The sequence below is a fragment of the Meles meles genome, chromosome 15 (genome assembly GCF_922984935.1).
Source record: "Meles meles chromosome 15, mMelMel3.1 paternal haplotype, whole genome shotgun sequence".
Lineage (NCBI taxonomy): Eukaryota > Metazoa > Chordata > Mammalia > Carnivora > Mustelidae > Meles > Meles meles.
The window spans coordinates 51079827-51104680 of NC_060080.1; the positions used below are offsets into that span (position 1 = coordinate 51079827).

Consider the following 24854-nt stretch of genomic DNA (forward strand, 5'->3'; position numbering starts at 1 on the left):
GCCGGGTGCCCAGCTCCTACCAACAGAGAGCGCGCAGGCACTGGTGGAACTGGGCGGAGGACCACCTGCGCGCCAGACGAACGCCTTCCCAAAGAGGGGTGAGGAGGAAAGCACGGTTGGGAGAAGCAAATCGTCGTCTTGCTAGGCGGCCGCAGGGAAGATCCGGCCGAGTCCGCATCCGCTGACGGCCCCGACTTTCCGCGGCTGAAGCGAGTCCAGAGGGTTGGCAACCTCCGGCTCGCTTTCCCCCCGCAGCCCACCCACCAGCCCGCGCAGTCCTAGAGCCGAATCCAAACTAAGAAATGCTAGGGCGCGGGTTGGGGGGGGCGGGGCTGTGGCAGTTGCTGTTAAGAGTTTAGACCAATCAGCCCTCGGCCCCACTTCTCTTGACCAATAGGAAGTAGGCTAAGGCGCAGAGGCGGAAAGTGTAGCTACACGAACAGGCATCAGAGCCAGTCAGCCTTGGGCCTCGTTCCCGTCCGCCAACCAGCGGCAAGAGCGGGTCTGGGGGCTGGAGGCCGGAGCAGCTGTCAGGCTGAAGTCCCGCGAGCTAGCGCGGTGGGGCGGCGGGAGGAAGCGCGGCGCCGGGCCGGGCCCTGGAAATGGTCCCCGGCGCCGCGGGCTGGTGTTGTCTCGTGCTCTGGCTCCCCGCGTGCGTCGCGGCCCACGGTGAGCGGCAACGGGCGGGGCTGCGATGCGGGGCGGGGCTGGTCCTCTAGCTCGCTCGCGTGTCGGGCCGGGAGTCACGGGTCACCTTGGGGACCCCGCGAGTTCGGGGCAGGGCAGGTCTGGGGATGGGCGACTGGACTGGGTGGGTGCTGGCCCCGGCGACTTGAGCAGGGCGCGGCCTGAGGCTGGACTCTGAGTCCTCAGCTCCCTACGTCGAAGCAGGACTTCTCTCCACGCCCCCAGTAGCTCCGACCCAGATGCTGAAGGGGCGACCGGGAGAAAGAACAAGGGCCAGCTAGGGATAGTACAAGCTGGAGATACGTATGTGAGCATACAGGGACATGCATTCTTACACGTGGGCTCACATGTACAGGCACACACTGTACACACACAACCTGTTTGCTCCTGAAGGAGCACATAAACATGTACACCCTACACACACTTGAGCACATACGTGTACCCACACTTGATTTACACAGATCAGCAGATGCAAAGGCCAGGCGAAGATGTGTGTGGGAAGGAGGAGGAGTTTAAAGAAGGCTTCTTGGGAATGTATCTGTATCTGATGGGAAGTCCCCACTCCCGGGGTAAAAGCTGTGAGCCCAATGCCAAGCCAGTGGAACTCTCTCTGGTGGCTGCGATTTGGGAGGGAGACAAGGATAGCTAAAGCCACAGTCAGTCCTAACCCTGACACACAGTACTGATTTGATAGTCTGTTGACTGACTACCTGACCTGTGGCAAGCAGCTTCCACATTTCCACATTCCTCAATTTCTCTGAGCTGAAGAACCAGGGATTCAAGTCCAGGTAAAATATTAAACTTTGGTGCTGAAGAGAAGATCCCGAACCCCAGAAAAATCTGGTTGTTCTGAAAATTCTCTTCCTCGGTGCAATGGAGCTGAAAATAGTTCTTCACTCCTTCGACAACCTTTATTGAGCACCCACATATCCTAGCCGCTGTTACATAATGTGGATACAGCATTGAATTAAGCTCTGAAACTGTGGTTCTTGCCTTAGTGGAGGAGCAGACATTAAACAAAACAGTATGAATACTGTGTAATTTAAAATTATGTTGAAAGTGTCAAAGGAGAAAAAGCTCATTTTGAAGGGGCATTGCTCCACAAAGCAATGACAGGGCAGAAGGTTTCTCTAGGAAGTGGCATATCAGTTATGACCTAACTAATGAGTAGGAGTGAGCCGGTAAAGAGGCATAGCTGGGGTGGGGTAAGGGGAGGAAGCCTCCCACACAGAGGCAACGCCTGTAAGAAGACTCAGAGAAGGGAAGAAACTGAAAGGAGGCCAGGAAGGAGTAGATGAGGTTGTAGCAGCCAAGGGCCAGATGGAAGAGGACCCTACAGGCCACAGTTGAGATTTAGATTTTATTTTGAACGCAAAGGCTAGTTGTTGAAGGGTTCTGGAGCCATAAGCGTGGTGACCTCATCATATTTGCTTTACGGTATTTTAAGAAGCCCCATGGCTGTTGTTTGGGGGAATAGACCATAGAGAGCAAGAACAGAGGCAGACAGACCAGTTAAGAAGCTGGACCCATGAGGACAAGAAAGGACAGTGGCTGGACAAGGGGCATGACAGTGGAACCGGAGTCAACTTTTGAGTTTTAGTGAGAATCTTTTTATACTCAGGCTACCACAGCTCCACCTTGAAACTCTCAGGTCCACTTCAGAGCAAAGATGGATTCATCCCGAGAGAGACACACAGAGGCTCTCCCTCTTCCAGGCTCCCCTGTGCAGCAGCAGCAGGAGCAGCAGCAGCAGCTGATTTGTCTGGGGTTACTAACTCTCTCTGCATCAAGGCAGAGACCATCCATCTCATCCACCAGGAGGACTCAACATGGCTAAAGCTGGGCCCCTGAGCCCAGACTATAGCCAGACCCATTGAAGACAATGAGTCCATGATCTGAACTTGAACCAGCTTGTTCTCTGGAGGCTTCTCACCCGTACACTTTTATCTTTCAGGCTTACGCATCCATGATTATTTGTACTTCCAAGTGCTGAGTCCTGGAGACATTCGCTACATCTTCACAGCCACACCTGCCAAGGACTTTGGTGGTATCTTTGTAAGTTTAGGGAGACCCCTTTGTCTCTGATCTTGTCTCCATCTCCATCCCACCAAGTAAGGCGACCCTCTCATCCCTTCAACCAATACTTGAGTGCTGGGACAGGGGAGAGTGCAGAATCCTGGTCTGTCCTCCTGGGGCTGCTGTGCAGGAAGGAAAGATTTCAGTTAGCTATCCTCCCAGGTGTAATACAGACTTGAGCACCAGACAGGGATAAGCTGTCTTCTTTGGGGACATGAAATAGTGAGAAATCAAGGGCTCTGCTAGCTTTGTCTGCACTATGTGACTTAAGGCAGGTTACTTCCCCTTTCTGGGTCCATATCAACTCTCCTACATATCTCATAGAAAGGCAGGGTCGAGTGGGACAACTGGATAAGCCTTTGTGAGAATTTAGTAAAAATACTTCAGTGCCCAACATACCGAAACCACTCCACGTTTCCTTCACACTTTGGGAGGAACCAATAGGGGACTGTCAGCCTGGTCTTGGAACTGGCATGGCTCCTCACCCTGACCTATCTAAATGTCTTCCAGCACACAAGGTATGAGCAGATTCACCTTGTCCCTGCAGAACCTTCGGAGGCCTGTGGGGAGCTCAGCAACGGTTTCTTCATCCAGGACCAGATCGCTCTGGTGGAGAGAGGGTAAGAACAGACAGACGCTGGCACCAGAGGAGGGCCCGGCATAGGGTAGATTCTGAGATCAGTGTTGGTGGTGCTCTGAAATAGCTGTTCTTAAATAATTCACATTTTGAGTGGTCTTTAAGAAATGTCTTAAGATGATCCGTGCCTTTTCGCTACTTATAAAAAATTCTCCCTGGTCCTTCTTTCTTCCTTTCAGTGACAGTCTGGAGGAGGGCTAGCTAGGACCCTGTCTTTCCTTTGGTCTCATCACCACTTCTTCCAGGGGCTGCTCCTTCCTCTCCAAGACCCGAGTGGTGCAGGAACACGGCGGGCGGGCAGTGATCATCTCTGACAATGCGGTTGACAATGACAGCTTCTACGTGGAGATGATCCAGGACAGTACCCAGCGTACAGCTGACATCCCTGCTCTCTTCCTGCTCGGCCGAGATGGGTGAGGGCTCCTTATGTCTGGCTGTATCAACACCAGGCTGGGTGCGATGACTTGGGGAGGTCAAGGGCAATCACCAGTCCTTTCCTGCAAGCCTCACTTGGAGGGCAAAGTCCTTGGGCTCTAGAACTCCCAGAGTGATGGGGACAGTGGGGCATGATGGGGTGCTGAGAAAGTGACCATCACCACCTCTCTTCATGCCCTCCCAGCTACATGATCCGCCGCTCCCTGGAACAGCATGGGCTGCCATGGGCCATCATTTCCATCCCAGTCAATGTCACCAGCATCCCCACCTTTGAGCTGCTGCAACCACCCTGGACCTTCTGGTAGAAGAGTTGGTCCCACATACCAGCCTTAAAACAACTGGGCTGGGAAAGGAAAATCCAGGAATTCTGCTCTTTGGGATTTGGGGACAGGTGGAGTTGGGTACAGGAAAAAGGCTTGGGCCTTGGCTATACTAAAAGCCACGCCACTGGCCTTCCCTCCCTCAGGGCCCCCAAACATCTCATGCTATGGGAAGAGGCAAGAGTCAGGCCCCAGAGCTTCTTGGCTAGAATCTGGAACAAAAGGGGCTAAAGCCAAGTGGCCCAAGAGCCACCTGTGACCTGTCACATCCCACCTGGCTCCAGCCTTCCCTTGCCAGGGTCTCCTCAGTGTGCTTCACAGCACTTGCTGGAGTGGTTCTAGGAGCTGTTGTTTGAGGAATTAATAAACCCTCACTGACTTTTTAGCAATAAAGCCTCTCATCAGGGTTGCAACTGTGTCCTAGAATAAGAGCACATGGGCGGGAGGGGCCTTCCTACTCATCTGGTCCCATGCCCTTATTTTGAGGGGTAGGAAACTGAGGCCCCCAGAGGGTAAATGACTTGACCAAGGTCCTTCAGGACCAGTGCTTAGGCTACCAATAGCCTTGGATCCTGATACAGCCTGCTTCCTGCTCAAGAACTCAGGAAGCCATAGGTCAGTCCCCTGAGAAGACGCCTGTGATAACCTGGTCCTGGGGATCCACACTAGACCACCGAAGACCTGGGCTATTGGCATTTGGAAACGTGCATAGCAGAGCATGGGCGGAGAGTGCAGAGAGGAGCCCAAACTGAGGAGCTGCGGCTCCCCTCTCTGCCATCACCTGGTCTACACTGTGTGCCTCTGCACCACCTCGGTGACTGCTGTGGGCCCCAGGCAGCTTGTCAAGTCATTCTCCACAAAGCATTCCTGCAGAGGCCTGTCACCACTCACACTTTATTGGGAACAGTGGGCGGGGGGGGGGGCGGGAGGGGGTGCTGGCTGCTGTGAAGGAGTAAGAGCCCAAGAGGCCACATAGGTGGGGCACCACCTGACTCAAGATCTAGGACAGCCTACGGGGCGGGCACCTGCCCTCTCAGAGATCCCTCAGCAGGGGTGGTGGCAGGCCTGCCAGGAAGGTAGGCAGGCAAAGAAATCGCAAGTGATGGGCTATAATTCTCATAGCATCCAACCCAAGAGTGAGGGGTGGTGCTAACTGGGGGGAGGTGGGAGGGTGACACAGGCAGGGCTTGAGTCAGAATATCTAGCCCAGCTCCTCTAGGTTTCTGGAAGACTTCAATGTTCCTCTCTGGAGACCCCAAAGATGGAGATTGAGGCCAGGAGAGCCCCTCACTGACCCATGTTAAACTGGTCCCAGGGAAGCCTTTTGGGCATCCAAAATTAAGGAGCACAGGCCTATCATGTCCCAGTGTCAGCCAAGCTGCGGGAGTCCTCGGTGGGAAAGAGTGTGAGGAAGGGGTGATGATCCCCCACATGCCCCTCCTGAGGGAGGCAGAGGCCTCTTGCCTACCCCATGTGGCCAGCCACTGTGCCAGGGCCTGGGAAGCAAGGCACAAGGTACAGAGATTCCGGAGTCTGGGGAAGGGATTGTTAATCTCCACTTCCCCAGAAGTCCAAATAAGGACGTGAGGAGGTGGGCAGAAGGAAGTATCCCCTTGGTCCAGTGTCCAGGGCACAAAGCCTCAGGGGAAATGCTCTGGAAGCCAGGCTGCTCCTTCCTGCTTCTCCCAGCAGTGCTAGCAGGAGGCAGTTGCCTTAGCAGCTGTAACAGTGGGAGGTGGGGAAGAAGGTGGAGGCAGCTCACCCCCTCTCCTGTCACTTCAGTGCAGTCAGGCCGTCCTCAGATGGCCACTTTGTTACCCCCTCTGTAGCACGCTGAAAGGGGTGAAGCCTCAGGTGGACAGGTAAGTGGGGCTGGGGGAAAGACACTGTTAGGGCCTGACCTTGGCTGCAGCTGCTACACCTGGAGAGTGTGTGCGTGTGTGCGTGTTGTGCGGGGGGAAGTTCTGAGAGGCTCAGTGACAGCGCAGAGTCTGAGCCCCTCAGCAGCAGTGTCCAGGGCATGAGGTCTGGTGGGAGGTGAGGGCCTAGGGCCTAGGGTCCAGCCTCTGTCCTACCCTCTGGCAGAAACAGAGCTGGAACAGGCGGGGGGTGGGGCGGGAAGATAGCAGGCAAGGGGAGTGGGAAGCTCCTTCCAAGCCTCCCCTCTGGGGGGAGGCCCCCTTTTCCTGCAGGGTCTGGGGTCGGGCCCCTTCCAGGCAGGGTGACGTCACACATCAGTCATCTCATCGCCTAGCTCCGCATCTTCTGGCTCTCCTTCCTCCTCCTCTTCCTCTTCCTCCTCCTCCGAGGTCACATTGGGTTCATCAGCCTCTGCCAGGCATTTGGGGCAGGAACAGACAAACAGATAGTTCTCTCTGCAGGGGATGGGGGGAGGGTGGTGAGGGTGCAGTCAGGCGGCCACCAGGCCAGAGCCTCCCGGAGCCCGGCCACCCGCCGCATCCCCGGCTGGCACCTGAGGATCTTGTGGCGGCTGTGGCGGCTGCGCTCCCGCTGACAGCAGTCTAAGTAGCTGATACAGATTTCCTGGAGGACAGAGAAGAGGAGGGGTCGGATGGCTGTGCTCTCTCTTAGATGGGCTTGGGGCCTCCCCAACCACTGGCCCACGTCCCTGGATCGAGGTCTGTCTCCATTTTCCCGTGCCCTCAGCAGACTGGCAAAAGGCTCAGCCAACTTGTGTCTGAGATGGAGAGGGGACTGTAGTTAGCCTCGGGCCATGGCTATGGGCACTCAGTGGCCATGGTCTGTGGCTGGGGTCAGAGGTTATCTTGACACAGTGCCACCTGCTCTGGAAGAAGACTCAGCCAGGCTCCGTGCACTGTGCTAACAGCCCCCAAGCACACACATACCCCACAGCCCAAGCCATGAAGAGTCATCTCTGGCTTTCTTAGAAGCTGTGCATTTGTTGATCAAAAGGTGGCGAGGAAGAACCTGGGCATCTAGTTATGTCTCAGTCACTGCTCTGAGGCTTTCTGGTTATTTTTTGAAGAACGGGGGGTGGGGGGTAGGGGGGGTAGGGTGGGGTTAGAGCATAATCATGGGTAAAAAGACTCCCGCCCTGGGGCATGTGGGGACTCAACCAAACAGCCTGAACTTGGGTTCTAGCCACTGTTGCTCCCAGTACCAAGGGGAAACTTGCAAGGCCCAATGTGCCCCCGCCCCACAGCTCCCAGCCCCCTCACCTCTCCTGGCTTGATATCCTCCAAGGCAGTGACATGCAAAAGGAAGTTGTTTTCTGGGAAGGAGGTCTCTGCATTGGGGACACAGCTGTGGTTACCTGGGTCATGAGAGGCAAGTCGTAAGGACTGCTGACTAACAAAAATAACAGCCTGGCAGAGCTCCCATCCTTCCTTGTTCTCTCATTGCTGCTACAGCTGTGCAGGTTGGCACCCAAGTTTCCCAACTCCCTGTCCAGTGCTCTTTCCTGAAGACCCCAGAGCACAGGCACAAATGCACTCCCACTTCACACCCCCTCCCACCTGTCATCGCTGCCCCTGCTGTCCTCAGCACTGGGCAGCTTGATTCTCAGTTGTTTCCAGTATCCTGCAGAGGGAGGGACGGGGCTGAGAAAGGAACACCCGCCCAGGCCGGACAACTTAACTCAGTCCTGTCTGCTACTGGGCATCTGGGAACAGCTGAGCCAGGCCCTCTGCAAGCCTAGTCTGGGGGGCAGAGTGGCCCCACGGCCTGGGAGGGGGCTCACAGTGAGGAAACCCAAGGGGAGAGGCTGAGATCTGGAAAAGACAATTGTGTGAGCTGGCTTTGCCCCTCTCTGTCAGGGGCTATTGAGCCTCGGCTTCCAGCCTGAGCTCCCTCCCAGGAGCCTGAGGACCTCCCAGGCTCTCACAACACTCCCCTCCCAAACCCGGCAGGGCAGTGGTGGTGCGAAACCGAGGCTTCTGTTTGCAAGAATCAGAACTCTTGTGTCCTGCCTTAGCACAGGGCCTGGCCCACTGGAAGGTTTTATATATACACATATATTAAGTCCAGCGTATGAATGAATGAGAAAATGATGGAACGAAAAGGCCCAGGGGAATCCGCAAGGAAACTCAGATCTAATCCTGCTCTCAGACTCCCTCTCCACCAGCCTACCAGAGCCACCCCTCCTTAATGCCAGGACTCACAGCAGCTCTGAAGCACAAAGAGGCCAGATCCTTCACAGTTAAGAAACTCGCCAGTGGCTGTAAGACAGTAATATGCAGATGTTATTCTACCCATTTTACTGGGGGGAAAAGAAACTAGGCTTGTAAGGACAGGCACTGGCTCCACTGTCTTATCACCTGGCCACTACCAGTTCATCTGAACTTGCTTCTTGGAGGCACGAGCTTTTCTGTAAACGGTATCACTTTACTTGTCCAGCACCCCCACCCCCAGCATCGAGCTCTGTATGGATCTCAGAGTCGTGGCTTATCTATGTGTCCTACGGATGGATCTGAAGCTTCCCATAGGCACATAGGGGTTATCTTCCCCAACCATTCGGTTGGAACTCCCTCAGGGGAAGGCTGTGTGTCTGACTGGGGGGCATCTGAGGTTGGGTGAGACCAAGGCTCCATCTCACCAACCTGCCTCGATGTCCTTGTACAGCTGGTCAATGAAGGCGTCCAGCTGCTCTCGGTCCTGAGGCTTCAGCTCCAGAGCATCACAGGCATGGACCCACTGGCTCAGGGAGCTGGGGGTCCCAGGCATCCACGGTTGGAGAGGAGCAGGCCCAGCTCACAGGGCTCTCCACCTCTAGGCAAGTTAAGCCCACTTCCTTCTTCAGGGCAGGGGCCCACCTTCCCCAAAAGACCAAGGCTCCCAAGAGCAAATTCTAACACCTCAGTCTTCTGACTCCCACCACTGTCTCCAATCCCGCTCTCCGGTCATAGAGTCATACCTTACCCCATCCTAATCCTGAAAGGAGGCGTGCTACCTTCCTCTGTCAATCTCCCACCCCAGCCCTAAGGGACAAGTTCAATAGCTTTGGAATGTTCTCTCCTAACCTTGTCCCAATTCCTTGGCCATTGGTCCCAACAAGAGCAAAGAGAGACCGGAATCCATCTGGTGTAAACCACTGTGGGGAGAAGAAAAATGAATGCTCAGGTTACAGCCGCTCGCTTTTCTTCCTGACACAACTCTCTGTTCAGGAAGTCTTCTGTGAGTCGGTCCCACCCCAACTTCATACCAGATCAGCTCTGGCTTAGCTCTCCGAGTAGGAGGTGCTGACCGGGTTGCTCCTGGAGAGCTGGAACGAGTAAAGGGCCATTGGTGCCCCTCCCCGCCCCCCCGCACCCCCCACCGCCGCCCCTGCTCACCTGGCTGAGCGCCTCCTCATAGAGGGCCTCTGTGAAGAGTCTCCGTAGAAGTTCCAGCTGGCCCTGGTTTGGGGGAAGCAGGGAGAGATGTGCATCCCTGGGGATTTGCCATGAACACCCAGACAGGCCCCAGAAGACCAGGAGAGGGAAGGAAAAAAGGGCCAGCTCGTGGAAGAGCTTTCCCTAAAGGCAAAGGAAGCCCACAGAATCTTTATTTGTAAAGAACTTTGGCAGTCTGGTGGATTGTTCCAACTTAGCGGGGCAAACCCCAAATTCCTCCTTATCCTACAGCAATTGTACCAGGAGGGCTGAGGCAACGTGGCTTGGAAGGTCTGTCCTCACTGCCATCTTCCAGGCTCCCTGACCTAGCCTCTGGACCAGCCTGACTCCCTACCCCCTCTCCTCAGAATGAACGGAGGCCACCCCAGCTCCCTTTAAACCCTGCCTGTACCTTTAGGCAGCTCCTGCATGGAAGTTGGCTGTCCTCAGTGAGAATGTGTAATCTTTGGGTGGGAATAAGTACTCAGCACATCGGCAGCTAAATCCTCTTGTTTCACGCTGCTCCCACACTCTGCGGACCCCCAACCCTCTGTTTTCCATTATAACTGACTTGCCCACTGCTATCCTACCATGAGATTCTGCCTTACTTTGTCAGGGCACCCAACCCCTCCTTCCTCTGTCATTACCCCACTTCTCAACTCTTGGTCCGTGCTAGGCCACAAGGTTAAATAGTAGCAGGAATATAGGCCCTCTGAATAGATTTTTGGCCCCAGGCTCTAACCTCTTCCTGGGGCTGGGAAGGGACCAAATGTGGAGCTCCCGTCAGACAGCCACAGAACCATACAAGGCTGTTTGGGGGTGGGGGGATCTCAGGAGAAGACTGACCTTGAATTTGTCCCCCAGGAGTTTGTGGACAATTTCCTCCTCCTCGTTGGCTGTTTTATTACAGAACTGGGAGAAGAGCCTGATCCAACGATCTTTATCCTTGGCCTGCAGTGAACAAATATACTTCAGAGTCACATTCACTATGCCCATGCGTGCATGCATGTGCACATGTGGACTCAAGGATGCCTGCCTCCTTGCTGCTGCTTGTGCCCAGGTGGGAGGGTAGCCTGTGACTCTGAGGCCCCTGCCATTAGGGAAACACCAGCACACAGGAGATTCTCTGTAGACCCTTCTCGGCCTGGGAACTTCCTCCCTGCCACACCTGCACCCGACCTTCTCCCCAGCTGGGCCAGGCTAGCCGATTCAACACCACTTGGAGAAACAGGATGATGAGGCTGAGAAGCTTCAGTGTTAATAGAAGGGGTTGGAGTGGCTCCTCTCACTTGACACGTGAGGCACGATCTTGAGAAAGTGGCTCCTGGAAGCTGAGTGTGTGACCTGCTGCCGCACAGGACGCCCTCTCCCAGATCAGAGTCTCTTGCCGGAACTATGGCTAGCTGCTCCTGATGTTTCCACAGCCCAGGCAGAGCTCTGCATCCAAGGCAGGGTCTCAAGGGTGGGGGGAGGGGTGACTGAGGCCAAGAGGCAAACGAGGTCAGAATCGGCTGCCCTGGGAGGGCTGGGCAGGCTCACCTGCTTCACCGTGGCCACCATCCGGGCCATCAACATGATGCTTGCCGTCTCAGGGGGGTAGTGAACACTCCTGGGGAGAAAGAAAAGGATATGGCCTGAAATTCCCTCCACGGTAGCTGCATGCAGGGAAGTCCAGGCTGACTGCCACAGAGAATCCTTCCTGCCGACTCCATTTATAACCAAAGAGAGGAAGTCACTGGCAAGGACGTGGGCAGGACTTCACATCCCTATGGGCACCATAGGGCTCTTCCTGGGAGTGTGTAAAATGCTGAGGACAGTGGGACTGGCGGCTCACATGGAAGGTGATGTGACCTCAGTTTAACCCTGAGATGGAGGAAAAATCGGGGGGATGGTAAGTTTAAGAAAGATGACTACATCTGCTCATCTCAGGCAGACAGGGAGAGGGAAGATAAAGGAGAGAAGAGATGAAGTGCTACCTACCTCCAGGCCTCCTGCAGCTTATTGAGAGGGTGCACGGGGTCATCCTGGGAGGGCCCCGGGCACAGGACCTGATGGTACTGCTCAGCAGCCGCCAGACGACATTCTGCACTGCAGTACATCACCTGGTGGAGTGGGGCGACATCAGCACCCCAGGATCTGGCCACGGGGTGAGGCGCAGATGGCCCTCCGTGCTGCTCGCCTCCGCTAACTGCGTTCCTTCTCGGAGCAGCCTGAGCAGCAGCTCAGCGGCATCACAAGGGTCGAAAGCATACGGAGACCCGGGGCATGTGAGAGGGGCGCCCAGGCTTGTAAAACAATGGGAAGGAGGGAGCTTTCAGACAGAGGGAAGAGCCCCTGCTAGGCTGCTGGGAAGAGGGCAAGTTCCCAGCAGACCTATTTTCTAGACGGTGGGACTGGGACAGGGAGGACAAAACTGGAACAGAATGGAGTCTTCTGACACTCTTCCCCTCCATCATGGCTCACTGGGGCCCTCAGCAGGTCTGTTGTCATTCCTGTATCCTTGCAGAGGACTGCAGGTAAGGCCTCTCCCCTACCTCCCTTCCAGGTGCAATCCCGGGGGCTGCTTACCCGACAGTGCGGACAGTTCTGGTGGAGGTCCGTGCGCACGGCACACAGCTCGGGGTGAGGCAGAACCTGGCCTGGCTTCCCAGTCAGCCTCTGAGCATTCTCCTCCGCCTTCTCCAGTGCCCGAAGGCAGTGGTCACAGGCTGAGGAAGAGAGCCACACAGGACAACGTGAGCATCTTTATTTTTTTTTTTTTAAGATTTTTTTAAATTTATTTGACAGACAGAGATCACAGAGAAGCAGGCAGAGAGAGGGGAGGAAGCAGGCTCCCTGCTGAGCAGAGAGCCCGATGCGGGGCTCGATCCCAGGACCCCTGGGATCATGACCTGAGCCGAAGGCAGAGGCTTTAACCCACTGAGCCACCCAGGCGCTCCAACGTGAGCGTCTTTAGACCAGGGGCCATGTTCTGTCTCTTTCACAGCAGCAACCCTAGGGCTAACAATAGTGGCTGGCACATGGCAGGTGCTCAACAAACATTTGGGAAGTAAGTGAATGAATGACTGTGTTAAAGAACAGAATGAGTGAATGCTTTCACATGCATTCCAAGGCAGACTGGTTTTCTTCCCTCTCTGGAGTCCCACCCCTCCCACCAGGCACTATGCTCTTCCCAATGCGACTTAATCTGTGGAGCTTCCCTCCTATTCCCCAGACTGCGCTGCCCCCACATTGGGCAGCCAGGTGACCCTCCTTTCATGTTTGTCTCTAGCCTAAGAAAAGTATAAAGAAAGCATGTGGCTAGAAAAGATAAGGGCATTCTACCTGCTTCTGAAACCTAACTCCACCTGTTTTGACCAAAGGGCCTGTGGCCTCCTCTTGGTGCAGGGCGGCACATCAGCACAGAGACCTTCAGCATGACACCCAGGCCCTTATACTCTGGCTCAGACTGAGTTCCACCTGAGCAACAGTCCTCCCCACCCCCAACAGGGAGCAGGCTGGAAGAGCCCCTCTACCGCTCACCCCCAGTCCCAAATGCCCTGAAGCTAGAGAGAAGCATGGTTCTCAGGCATGGCTCTCCAAGGGAAGATAAACTTCTCTCCCGACACCTGAAGTCCCAGAGACATCAGCTAACGTAGCTGTCTTCCATGCACAATGGCAGCTGGGCCCAGCAGCCATGAGGAGTGGACAAGATATGCTCACCTCGGTAGCGATAAAGTGCATTCCAGAGAAACTGTGCGGCCACCAGAGGCCGTTCTACAAAGATGGTCTCCCCCTTCCGGATCAGTTGTGTGGCAAACAGCCCCTTACCCTACCAGGGAGAGAAGGAATAGGATGATCATAGGGAGAGAGAAGACCTAGCTCCAAGGGTTCCCGGAGGGCTGCCCAGCATCACCTCCTACACGCCCCCCACTCAGGAGAGGCCTCTCTGCCTTGGGAGGGTTCACAGAGCGTGGTCAGCATAACCACCTCCTCTGGAAATGCAGCTCTGATCTACTTTCAGTCCCACTTCTTTCAGCCTGGTCAGAGCAGAAGGACTAGGATGGGGAGGGAGCCACCATGTCAGCCAGAGGAAGAGAATTTTTGGAATGGCCAGAGGCACACCGAGGCTCCTGTGCCAGGAGCTGGTAATGACAGGACAATCTTCTTAGTGTCACCCATGTGGCCCGCCAGGACCCTGGCAGTGATGCTGCTGCTCAGAGCTGCAGAGGACTCCTTTGCCACAGGAGAGGGAGCCCTAGTTTGGGGGAGAATTGCTGCATTTCTCTGGTCCATGGGGCACTCAGAGGACCCAACCAGTTCTCAGTGTTATACTGAAAGGAATGATGATTCCAAGCCCTAATACCACCTGCTGTGACCTTGGCACCAACCGCTTCATTTCTTTGCATCTGTTTCGTATATGAAAAGTATTATCATAGTACCTACCAGGTAGTTTCCATGACGCACCTCAGCCCAGGTGAATGTACCTTATGAGCTTTAGCTCCTTACTACTCAAAGTGACATGACAGACGGGCAGCATGGGCATCATCTGAGAGACTGTTAGAAATGCAGAATCTCAACCCCCTCCAACAGACTTGCTGAAGGAGAACATGCATTTTAACAAGATGCCCAGGTGATCAGCGTGCATGTTAAAGTCTGAAGAGCTCTGGTCTAAAGCACTGTGCACATCACGTAAGACATGAAGGAGGTGCAGAGGGACACAAAAGACGGCTTTGGGACCCAGGCAGTTACTGGCCCTGTGGGGCACTTACTCTCACTGTTCACTTAGAGAAGAAGGGTGCCGCCCTGAACTGCACTGAACTGTCACCAAGAGAAAGGAAGAAAGAAAGAAAGGTGGGGGAAGAGAGAGAAGGGAAGGAGGGAAGAGGAAGGCAGGAACTGACTGACTGATACAGCAGTAAATCGTCCCGTCATGTGGCCTCTCAGGTAGCTCCCCGTTTCCTTCTAGCATTGGCACTGTGGCTAGAAAGCAGCACCTCCCAAACTCAGAGAAGCAGGGATGTGTAGACCAGGATGGCCCTGAGCAACCCATGAGCTAAAGATCACAACCCTGAACAACTTGGGGAGCTCTAACAGCAGAGTGGGACAGCTAGTATGAAACCTCTGGCTAAAGCCATGGAGACATCCTTGGTTGTCTTCTTGGAACCCCACCTTCATGCCTTTCAGGGCCGGACCCAATCTAGCAAAATGAAAAGATGGTCTTCCTCTATGGGACAAAGGGAGATGAACACAGACCCACATTATCACGACAATCTCAAATCTCAACACTGGGTAAATAACAATGTCTTTCTCTGAAGGCCCAAATGCAGAAAGTATTTAGTAATCAAAACAATGGGAACAGAATCAGAGCTGGTTTCTTTATGAAACCACTTATCCCCCAAACATAAAACAGTGTTTCGAGAAAAGCAGCTTTCATTAATATTACCAAGAGGCTTGGAGAGAAGTGAACCTGAATGAGAGGGCCAGAAATTTGCAAAGATGGCTCCAATTTGAAAAGTAAGTTTTAGGAAAAAGACTGTAATTTTTTTTTTTTTTTAAGATTTTATTTATCTGACAGAGAGAGATCACAAGTAGGCAGAGAGAGAGAGAGAGGGAGGAGGAAGCAGGCTCCCCGCTGAGCAGAGAGCCTGATACGGGGCTTGATCACAGGACCCTGAGACCATGACCTGAGCCGAAGGCAGAGGCCTTAACCCACTGAGCCACCCAGGTGCCCAAAAAAGACTGTAAATTTTAAAAGCTTTACTACATGGGTAATTTTCTAGGAACATAGAAATTACCAGAACCGAATTCAAAAGGAAGAAAGCCTAGGGACACCTGGGTGGCTCAGTTGGTTGGGCATCTGCCTTTGGCTTGGGTCATGATCCCAGGGTCCCACGTGGAGCTGCTTGCTTGGGCGGGGGGGGGGGGGGGTGGGTGCAGCCTGCTCCCTGCTCTGCCTAATGCTACCTCTGCCTCACTCTTCCCCTGCTTGTGCTCTCTAACTCTTTCTCTGACAAATAAATAAAATCTTAAAAAACAAACAAATAAAAGGAAGAAAGCCTAGACAAAGAAGCAGTGCTGTTATCTGGCTGACCTGCACCTGTACGGCATTCTGGTTGGCATCCATCCTCTTTGGTCAGACACTATGATGTTCTGATTGGTCCTGTCCCTGGCAGAGTAGTTGCTAAATTTTTGAAAGCTCGCTCCTGCCAATATCCAGAGAAGCAACAGAGAAAATAGTAAAAATCAACCCCCATGTGAGGCCCCTAGTCCATATGGTCCATGAGCCACCTCTCCCAAGCCAAAAAATAAGTAATTCTCATGCTATTTAAACTACTAATTAACACAGAAAAAATTGAAAGCATCTCCATTTTACCAAAATACAAGCATAACTCTGATGCAGTAACCAGAGGAAGAGAGCACAAAGAAAAAAACCTCACAAGCAACTGCACTTGATGAGTACAGATGCAAAAAGCCTGGGATAATCTATCTTGTCACCATGTCTAAGTGGGTATGTGATTTTCTCCAGCTGCAGATCAGATGTGGGCATGGAGAGGCTGGTCAGCTCATTCTTCCAGAGGTGGGGTTTGATAGAAGGCTAGGACAGGACAACTGGGCAAGTAGAGCGGCTGATGTGATGATGTGAGAGGAAGAATGGAAGAGAGGAGGGGATGAGAGGCGGTGCAGTGAAGGGGAAGGTGACTAGCTCTGTGTGCTAGGAGTGATGGAACCTGGACACCATCAAACTATGAGCTGATCAAGAACACCAGAGGCCTGTGTGCACACAGAGATGTGAGTGGTTGGGGAGGTCAAGAACATAGGGGAGCTGCTGTATCACGGAAGAGGAGGAACGCTCCAGATGCATCTGGAGTGGGAAGAAGTCAATGGAAAGTTGGGCTCTGAAGAGCAGAAGGTAGATGACTAGAGAAGGCTGACATCTTGGGCAGGGACTGGGGATACACACAGCCATTACACATGATAAATTATTCAACCTTCTCAGTAAACAAAGAAATATAAATGAAAACAAAGCAATACAATTTTGCACATGTCATATGGCAAAGTTAACTCGGAAAGAAAATACTCTGCTAGGGAGAACAAAAGGATGTGTGCACAGAAATTGAGCTCCAAGACTTCTGACCTCAGGATGCAAAATAAAATAAAATATAAAAGTCCATAAATAATGGGGGGTGGGGGGGTGGGAGGTCGAGGAACCAGGTGGTGGGTAATAGGGAGGGCACGTATTGCATGGAGCACTGGGTGTGATGCCAAAACAATGAACACTGTTATGCTGTAAATAAACAAATAAAAATAAATATAAAAAAAAGTCCATAAATAAGTAGTCGGTTGACCTATTTAGAAATAGGTTTATTGATGTTGATTTACTACTGCATCAAAAAGCGATTGCAAAAATTGTAATTTTAATATCCACATATTTGCACAAGCATAGGATTATGAGTGATTTTTGCATTTTTCTCATTTTTCTACAAGTAACTTTTAGAACACCATAACATAACAAAATCATGACATTTCTCTGTCGAAACGCTTCAAACGGGCCACGGGTTTCGAGCTCCAAATTCCTTAGCATTCCGAGGCCTCTCGTGAAGGGTCCTGGCCTCCCTCCACACCCATTTCCAAATCTCACTCAGAAAGTTCCCTGAGGACCCACGCTTTTTTATTCCTAAATTCCCTCTGCTCAGCATATCCCCGCCCACCGTACCTGGGGCTCGGCAGCAAAGTACCACCCAGCCCCCCCCCCCCCCTCCCCGAGCCTGGCCGGAAAAGCCCGGCGCCACCCGCTTCGGCCCCGCCCGGAGCTACGGGAGCAGAGGCCCCGGCTGGCGCACCGGGTCCCACGGGAAGGGGGCGCGCGCGCACGGAGACTTCGGAGCCCCGGGTCTACCGCGTGACCTCCCCGGAAGCCTGCGCGCGGGGACAGACAGGGAGCCCCCGGGTCGCGAGTAGGGACCGAGCCGCAGAGTCCGAGCGGCAGAGGAGCTTCTGCTCCGGGCCTGGTCTCCCGTGGGGCTGTCTCCAAGGTCGGACAGGGTAGGGGGCTCCCGGAGGGTCCGCCTTGGCCTCACCTTAGCGCTGCTTACGAAGCGGACTTCCACGGCGACCCGGGCCCTACCCGCCACGCCCACGCAGAAAGAGAACACGTCGCACATGGAGGCCGCCATCTTGGGCGCGCCTCCGCCTTGTGACCCTTGACCTCGCCTCGACCTGGGAGGCCCCGCCCCTCTCCGGCCCCGCCCCCTGTGTGTGTGTCCAAGGCCCTCGGGTCTATGTTCTAGCGAGTACTGATTTAGATCCCTTTAATCTACGTGTTTAGGTCGATTGGTTCGGTGGCTGGATGTAGCTGGGTCTGCCTTTGTGTTTTACATCTGTGCGGTTTTTCGTCTGTGTCTTCGTACATACCTGTGTGTCCTACTCAATGGGTGTGTGTATAGTTTTCATGTATCTGTGTCCAGTTCGTGTTTATGTGCCCTGTTGTCTCTGTCCACCCATTGGCCCGTTTTGAGTCAAGCGCTCTTTACACCCAGCCGGGAGCGGGGGTGGGCAGCAGTCAGCCGATCTCTACCCTCTCTGATCTACCTGAAAGGAGGGACTAGCTTACTGCACGTGTCCATCCTACTTGCTGGGGTGCAAGAATTCCCCTTTCCTTGGGCCTTCAAGCTGGACTTGTGCTTCTCTCAGCCCCTTCAGGGGCATAGGCACCTTGCAGCCTAGGGGTGGTGGAAGGTGGTACACGGTGCACCTCAGGTCTGAGGACCCCTGAAATTGTATGCAGCAGTGTGCATATGCACATTGTCTTGGGAACAGGAGAGGGGCCTGTTCTTTCATTCAGGACCCCAAAGCCTGAAGCCATGGACTTATAGCATCTGTCTCCACAGCCAAGGCTGACCACTGTTTCCTTGCCTTGTTTCCTTGTCCTCCAGTGGATGCTGTGCTCCTTGAAAAAGGACATTGTTTGCATCTGTTATGGTATCATGGTGACATCAGGGATTGGGTAGAGCCCAGTAACTGCTGAATAGGTTAACTGTTTTTTATTTTCTTATAATCTGTATTTTTTAAGATTTTATTTATTCATTTGACAGAGACACAGCGAGAGAGGGAACACAAGCAAGGGAAGTGGGAGAGGGAGAAGCAGGCTTCCCGATGAGCAGGGAGCCTGATGTGGGGCTCCATTCCGGGACTCTGGGATCATGACCTGAGCCGAAGGCAGATGCTTAATGGCTGAGCCACCCAGGCACCCTATTTTTTTATTTTTAAAATGAGTCAGTTGAAGAAGCAGGTGCTGGAAGAGGCAGATGCAGCTGGATCCCTTTGATTAACAGAGTGGACTTTGGGTCCAGCATTAGGAAGGATTTCCGTGAAGACAGGGAGAAGGGCTCTTGAAGCTGGACCCTGGCCTCCCTCAAGCCTGTGGCCTGGTGTCTAGGAGAGGATGGTCTACCACCAGTTGGAGGCATGTGGTTTTTCCAAGACAACCTCTGCTCCCTGTCTTTCTTCTCTCCTGCAGACAGCAGTGGGGACCACGCCTTCTCCCACCACTAGGTGGCAGGGCACGCCTCTCTCACTAGCTCACCTCAGTATGGAGAGGCAGTTCTAGATTTTCTATTAACACCCTCTGGTCAGGAATGCAGAGCACTAAAGAAATCCGTTCTGTGCTGGTGACTGGGCTAACAAGAGCAGGCTATCAGCATGCTTCTTAGAAACTGAGCAGCTTCCTGGGAAGGAAATGGGGAGAGAAATTATAACCATCTCATGGAAATACAGCAGAGTTTGTGACAAAATGCCTGCCTTGGCAAAGGCAGAGCCAAATTGCTCTATTTTATGTAATGATGGAGAGGGGGCAAGATGGGTAGCTAGAAGGAAAAAGATGGTGGTCAGGGTGGCATGTCTGTCCTAAGCAGGGAGCTGGGGCTGAGCTCCTGAAAATGGTGACAGTTCAGACAAAAACAAGAAAACTTTGGGAAACTCTTTGAAGGGAAGTATGGTTTACTTCCCTCACTTACTTCCCCTTACTTTTCCCTCACCTTTGCTCTCAACTCCACTATCTCTGGTGGGGAAGAGACTTCTAAGGCCCAGACACTGATTCAGGGAGGCCCCTTCTCCACAGTCAGAACAGGAAGAGATTAATCTGTGGAGAGGTCAGTGCTCGTGTAAACACCACACATTGCCCCACACACTTGCTTGGGCCTGGCACCCTGTAACAACTTTACAGACATCCTGTCAGTGCTGGGAGGATGAAGTTGTCAATGCACCCATTATACAGATGAAGAAAAAAGGCTCAATAGTTCCAGTGAGTGCCCCCAAGAAAAACTAGCGCAGACAGCCCAGGTTGAGCTTCTGTCCCAGTCCTCAGCTGTCCATTCCTGACTCAGGGTCTTCTCTCTGGATGCTGTTGTCAGAGCTGCTGGAGGGTTCGTCTTGGGAGGCAGCCATGGCAGACACAGCGGGCAGCTTCAGCCTTTGCTGCTTCTGATACTTGACCCTGCGGTTTTGGAACCAGACCCTCACCTATAATCAGAGGCAATGGTCAGAGATTAGAATGTGACCAGCAGTTCCCATGGTTTCCCCCATTCCATGGTGCCTCCTGCTCTCTGGGTTCTTCCTTCTAACAGGAGCATCTCCTTCAAAACACCCTTCCCTGTAATTTTAGGCACCGTTTATTTATCCAACAAGTATTTATTGAGATTCTATTATGTACTAGGCACCATCCTAGGTGATGGTGATACGTGGTGAGCAATAGAGGTATAGTCCCTGACCTCATGGAACTCACAGTCCGGAGAGACAACAAACATGGAAACAAAAACAAACACAAATGGGCGCTTAAACCTCCCTGAGGAACCAGCACTTAAGCTGGGGCTCAAAGGATAAGAGGCTAGTTTAATGAGGACAGAGAAAAGAAGGCTGGATCAGGAGACGACCTATAGGAAAGCTTGGGCTGTTTGAGGACCAGAAAGGGGGAGAGCATGGCTGAAGGATCTGGGAGTGAGAGATGGGGAAGTGAAGAAAGAGACAGTGGGAGAAGTCAGCAGGGGCCAGATCACCTAATACCACGGAGGCTGTGGGTAAGGAATACCAGCTTCAAGGCTTTTTTTTTTTTAATGTATTTATTTGACAGAGAAAGAGATTACAAGTAGGCAGAGGCAGAGAGGCAGGCAGAGAGAACGAGGGGGAAGCAGGCTCCCCGCTGAGCAGAGAGCCCGATGTGGGGCTCGATCCCAGGACCCTGAGATCATGACCTGAGCCGAAGGCAGAGGCTTTAACCCACTGAGCCACCCAGGTGCCCCTAGCTTTGAGGCTTTTAAGTGGGATGAGACATAGTCCTGTTTGCTCAAGTGAATTGCATATCTGGCTGCTTTGTGAAGAACGGATGAAAGGAGAGGCAGAGACACAGCTGGCAGGCTACTGTGATAATCCAAAAAGAGCTGGGACCAGGATGAACTAGGGACAATGGAGAAAAGTAAAGCGATCCCAGCTGTATTTTGGAGGTACAGGTGACAAGGTTTGCTGATGAACTGGAAGCAGGAGAGGGGGAATCTAAGAGGACTTGATATTTTGAGCAACTGGGTGGATGGTGAGGCCATGAGTAGGGAGAGGAAGAGATCTGGAAAGAAATAAAGTCAAGAATTGAGGTTTAGACTTAAGTTTGCAATGCCTGTCCTAGAAGACATCTAAATGGAGACCTCAAGAAGGTAGTTTGATGTACAAGTGAGAAAACAAAGAGATGGGCGAAAATATAAACCTGGGAGTTGTTAGCTTATAGATGGTATTTAAAACCATGGGGTTAAATGAGATCAGCGGGGGGTGAGGGAGGGCGGGCAAATATGAGGTCACAAAGAGAAGAGTACCCTACAGAGGTGACAGAGAAGTGGCTAGAGACCCGGAAAACCAAGAATGCGGTGTCCAGAAGCCAAGAGAAGTATGTGTGTCCGTAAGAGAAGGAGCAGTCAGTTGTATTAAGTGGGGAGTAAGATGAGGAAAGGAGAACAGCTGCTGAATTTGACAACATGGAGAGACCTTGAGAAGTTCTGATGGCATGGGAAGGGGAAATTCATATTGGAATGAGTTACGTAGATGGGAAGTGAGGATGTAGAGAGACTGTCACAAGTTCTTGGCAAGTCTGCCTATGAAAAAAGCAGAAAAACGGTGTAGTAGCTGGAGGGGGATAAGTGAATGGTTATTCTTTTTTTTTTTAAGATTTTATTTATTTGACAGATCACAAGTAGGCAGAGAGGCAGGCAGAGAGAGAGGGATGGGGAAGCAGGCTCCCTGCCAAGCAGAGAGCCGGATGCGGGGCTCAATCCCAGGACCCTGAGATCATGACCTGAGCAGAAGGCAGAGGCTTTAACCCACTGAGCCACCCAGGCGCCCCAAGTGAATGGTTATTCTTATTTTAAATATTTAGTCCCTAACATACTTAATTTCACTGTCAGCTCCTTTCTTAACGTAGAAACATAAAGTTCCAGGTTAATATCTAGATTAATGGGTGTTGTTCCCATAATGTGTTTTCCTATGGGATTATTTTCCGCATTCATGTAGGGAGTGTACCAATGATTAGGGCCTGTCTCCCCCCAGTGGCCTGGCAGAGAGGAAGAAGGCCCAAGTCTTCCCCACAACCTCACCCAGGGCCTTCTGGAGAGCAATGCCCACCCCCAGGTATAGCCCTGGGCTTGCAGGAGTCCCTGCTCCTACCTGGTTCTCCGTAAGGTTGAGCTGGGCTGCCAGCTGAGCTCTCTTCTTCCCCACAAGATTGTGCTGCTTTGTAAACACACTCTCCAACTCTTCCAGCTGCTTCAAGTTAAACATAGTCCGGACCCTCTTTTGGGGTCTCTCAGTGTCCTGGAGTTCCTCTGTTGGAGCCCAGTCTGGGGTACCCCAGAGACCTGAGCAGTGAGTCAGCTCTAAACCTAAAGAGCCTATGTACACACGTGTACACACACACACACACACACACACAAAATATGCATAAATATGCATATTCTCTGGAAGATTAAAGAAACTTGGAATCATTGGCTGCTTGTGGGATGGGGTGAACCAGGTGACTGGGGGACAGGAATGTTAAGGGAAACTCTTCTCCCTCTAACTTAGTAAACATTTTGAAGTTTGAACTGTATCAATGTAGTAACTGCAAAAACTAACTTGAAAATGAGATCACTGTAATATAAAGCAGTAAACTGCAATTCAGAGCTCAGCTGTCTGAGGAAGTTAGGGCAAATTGGTTTGGAGCCCTGCGCAGGTCACTCCCCTGCAGTGGCATGAATTTGGATGGGTTTTGAGAGCCTAGAAGGGAGGTGGAGTGGAAATGCCGAACAGAGAGCTCCCAGGGAGTGGGCACCAACTCAGATGGTTACATCCATCTTGGCATGGGTTGACAAGGCTTGCACTAACTTTGCTCCTGTTTTCCTCAAGGGGAGGTGGGGAAGCATGAATCAGATTGCCAAAAACGGCGAAAGTTCCTGGAGGTGGCTGTTAACGCTAGAGGAGAACGTTAGTTCCACATTTACATTTTCACTGGGATGTAAGACATCAGCCCCACAGTCGGAGGTGCCCCTTCTAAGAGCGCTCTACGCATATGTACTTGAGTGTGGAGCACTTAAGTGTGGAGCCTAAGCTCCACGGACGGGAGCTGTGGGGGGCGGCACGGGGGCCTGGGCACTGATCAGCTCCTCGCTGGACCTCACCACCGCAGCAGCCGCTTCTCCCAGCTAAGAAAGGGCCGTTCCTTTGGGAAGAGAGCTGCTCTGGCGCTATCAAGCGTTCTCGCAGTGGGTGTGGAGGGGGCGAGAGACTCTATAAACTCCTTCTGGGGGGACGCTGTGGCCCTGGCCGGGTCTTCCGAGGCCGCGTGGGGCCCACCGCACTTCCCCCTCCACCCCCGCGCTCACACACCTCCTGCCCGCTCAGCAGCGAGCGTGCGCGGCGGCCCTCTGGAGGCCAGTCCCTCTCTCTGGCCTCGGATTCCACGGCAAGGTCAAGGGTCATAGGGCCCCTTCCCACTCCCGCCGTGCGCGGTTCTCAAACTCAGGGACTTGTCTATTCTGTGCCCGATGACGCGGCTGCGGCGCTCCAGCCACCCCGCCCAGTTCCCAGGTCGCTGCGCCGGGGCACCTCGTACCTGTGACGCCCAGGCCCTGCAGGCAGCAGAAGTGAGGCACGCGGAGCCCCGGCCCCGGCGGTTGGGGGCACGGCTGGTGGAGACCCACGCCCAGGTAGGCGGGCAGCCACGTCGCGGGAGCCCGGGAGGGAGCGGTGCCGAGCGGCGCGGCGGCGCGGGGCGGAACGGCCGGCGGGGAGGCGGCGGGCGCGCGGCGGGCGGGCCTGGCCAGGATGGCCTCGACGGAGAAGGACGACTCGAGGCGCCCAGGACCGCGGGGTGTGCCTGGGCCGGCCGGGCGGCGCTGGGGCGCAGGGGAATCGCCAGAGAGCGGGGGCTGGTCCCGAGCTCCGGGGGGAGTGGGCGGCCGGCGGCCTCGCGGCACCGGGCTGGGCATGGCGCGGCCCCCGCCGGGACGGGCCGAGGGAGCGGAGCCAGGGCCTGGGGGCAGCCGTGCGGGGAGTGCGAGAGGCGAGGGGCAGCACCCCACGATGAGGGAGACTCGTCGGTCAGTAAGGGCCCCAGCGCTGGGCGAGGGCTCTTAAATTTGGCGGGGCGGGGCGGGGCGGGGGGCCGGCCTTTTCCTCCAGCCGCCCAGGCGGGGCCTCCGGCGTCCTGCAGGGCCGACCCTCCGAGTCCGCGCGCGCCCAGTCAAGGTGGGCACTCCCTCCCTCCCTCCGCGTTTGAAATGCCCACCCTGGTGTGGTCGGGAAAGGACCCTGAGGTCGCTGTGGCTCGCTGGTGATCCTGGGCGAGCTACCCGACCTCTGAGCGCCGTCAGGCCTGGCCTTATCCTTGCGCCATCTTTGAAGCAGAAACCCCAGCCAGATTTACCTGGGACTAAGCAGACTTTTTTTTTTTTTTAAAGATTTTATTTATTTATTTGACAGAGAGAAATCACAAGAGAGGCAGGCAGAGAGAGAGGAAGGGAAGCAGGCCCTCCGCCGAGCAGAGAGCCCGATGCGGGACTCGATCCCAGGACCCGAGACCATGACCCAGGCCGAAAGCAGCGGCTCAACCCACTGAGCCACCCAGGCGCCCCTAAGCGGACCTTAAAAAAAAAAGGTTTTATTTAATTTAAATATCTTGATAAACATAGTGGAAAGTAAATTTCCCATCCGGCTTCCCAGCCACTCTTCCCCTGCCTGGAGACACCACCATGGTTACCAATTTCTTTTTGGATTTTTCCAGGAACTTTCTGCACCCATATTACCTGGACCCCACTGGAAAAAAAAATCTTTCCTCTATCCCAAAAGGTGGAAGGG

At 53.7% G+C, this 24854-nt stretch overlaps 3 protein-coding genes across 4 annotated transcripts; 1 reads left to right on the plus strand and 2 right to left on the minus strand.

Moving 5' to 3' along the window:
• Positions 1-466: 466 nt before the first annotated feature.
• On the plus strand, positions 467-4568 carry PRADC1 (protease associated domain containing 1). Its single transcript, XM_045979446.1, has 5 exons — positions 467-669; positions 2642-2742; positions 3274-3383; positions 3646-3813; positions 4020-4568. Exons 1-5 carry the CDS (start codon positions 603-605, stop codon positions 4138-4140), a joined length of 567 nt encoding a protein of 188 aa, XP_045835402.1. The 5' UTR covers positions 467-602; the 3' UTR covers positions 4141-4568.
• Positions 4569-5033: 465 nt separating this feature from the next.
• SMYD5 (SMYD family member 5) lies at positions 5034-17666 on the minus strand. 2 transcript variants are annotated; one of them, XM_045979824.1, is made up of 14 exons: positions 17567-17660; positions 15580-15691; positions 13209-13317; positions 12075-12214; positions 11487-11608; positions 11046-11115; positions 10353-10457; positions 9468-9530; positions 9156-9226; positions 8736-8842; positions 8298-8354; positions 7356-7450; positions 6629-6699; positions 5034-6530 (listed from the first exon to the last, which is right to left on the minus strand). In XM_045979824.1, exons 2-14 carry the CDS (start codon positions 15610-15612, stop codon positions 6383-6385), a joined length of 1191 nt encoding a protein of 396 aa, XP_045835780.1. In that variant the 5' UTR covers positions 15613-15691; positions 17567-17660; the 3' UTR covers positions 5034-6382. The 2 variants fall into 2 exon arrangements, with proteins under 2 accessions (XP_045835780.1, XP_045835779.1); XM_045979823.1 differs by lacking the exon at positions 15580-15691 and having other exon boundaries at positions 17567-17666.
• Positions 17667-18649: 983 nt separating this feature from the next.
• NOTO (notochord homeobox) lies at positions 18650-24095 on the minus strand. Its single transcript, XM_045979825.1, has 3 exons — positions 23611-24095; positions 22188-22411; positions 18650-20006 (listed from the first exon to the last, which is right to left on the minus strand). Exons 1-3 carry the CDS (start codon positions 23984-23986, stop codon positions 19848-19850), a joined length of 759 nt encoding a protein of 252 aa, XP_045835781.1. The 5' UTR covers positions 23987-24095; the 3' UTR covers positions 18650-19847.
• Positions 24096-24854: the final 759 nt, after the last annotated feature.

What these genes read in the sequence shown, in the direction of transcription:
- NOTO (XM_045979825.1), bottom strand. Translation starts at nt 23,986, where the DNA reads ATGCCCAGCCCGGTGCCGCGAGGCCGCCGGCCGCCCACTCCCCCCGGA. An exon ending in GCAGGGCCTGGGCGTCACAG is followed by an intron (nt 22,412 to 23,610) that starts GTACGAGGTGCC and finishes GTGTGTACATAG; the next exon opens with GCTCTTTAGGTTTAGAGCTG. An exon ending in TCAACCTTACGGAGAACCAG is followed by an intron (nt 20,007 to 22,187) that starts GTAGGAGCAGGG and finishes CTCTGATTATAG; the next exon opens with GTGAGGGTCTGGTTCCAAAA.
- PRADC1 (XM_045979446.1), top strand. Translation starts at nt 603, where the DNA reads ATGGTCCCCGGCGCCGCGGGCTGGTGTTGTCTCGTGCTCTGGCTCCCC. An exon ending in CGCGTGCGTCGCGGCCCACG is followed by an intron (nt 670 to 2,641) that starts GTGAGCGGCAAC and finishes TTTATCTTTCAG; the next exon opens with GCTTACGCATCCATGATTAT. An exon ending in ATCGCTCTGGTGGAGAGAGG is followed by an intron (nt 3,384 to 3,645) that starts GTAAGAACAGAC and finishes CACTTCTTCCAG; the next exon opens with GGGCTGCTCCTTCCTCTCCA.
- SMYD5 (XM_045979823.1), bottom strand. Translation starts at nt 17,662, where the DNA reads ATGGCGGCCTCCATGTGCGACGTGTTCTCTTTCTGCGTGGGCGTGGCG. An exon ending in AAGCTGCAGGAGGCCTGGAG is followed by an intron (nt 11,116 to 11,486) that starts GTAGGTAGCACT and finishes CTTTCTCCCCAG; the next exon opens with GAGTGTTCACTACCCCCCTG. An exon ending in CTTTGTGCTTCAGAGCTGCT is followed by an intron (nt 7,451 to 8,297) that starts GTGAGTCCTGGC and finishes CTCATGACCCAG; the next exon opens with GTAACCACAGCTGTGTCCCC.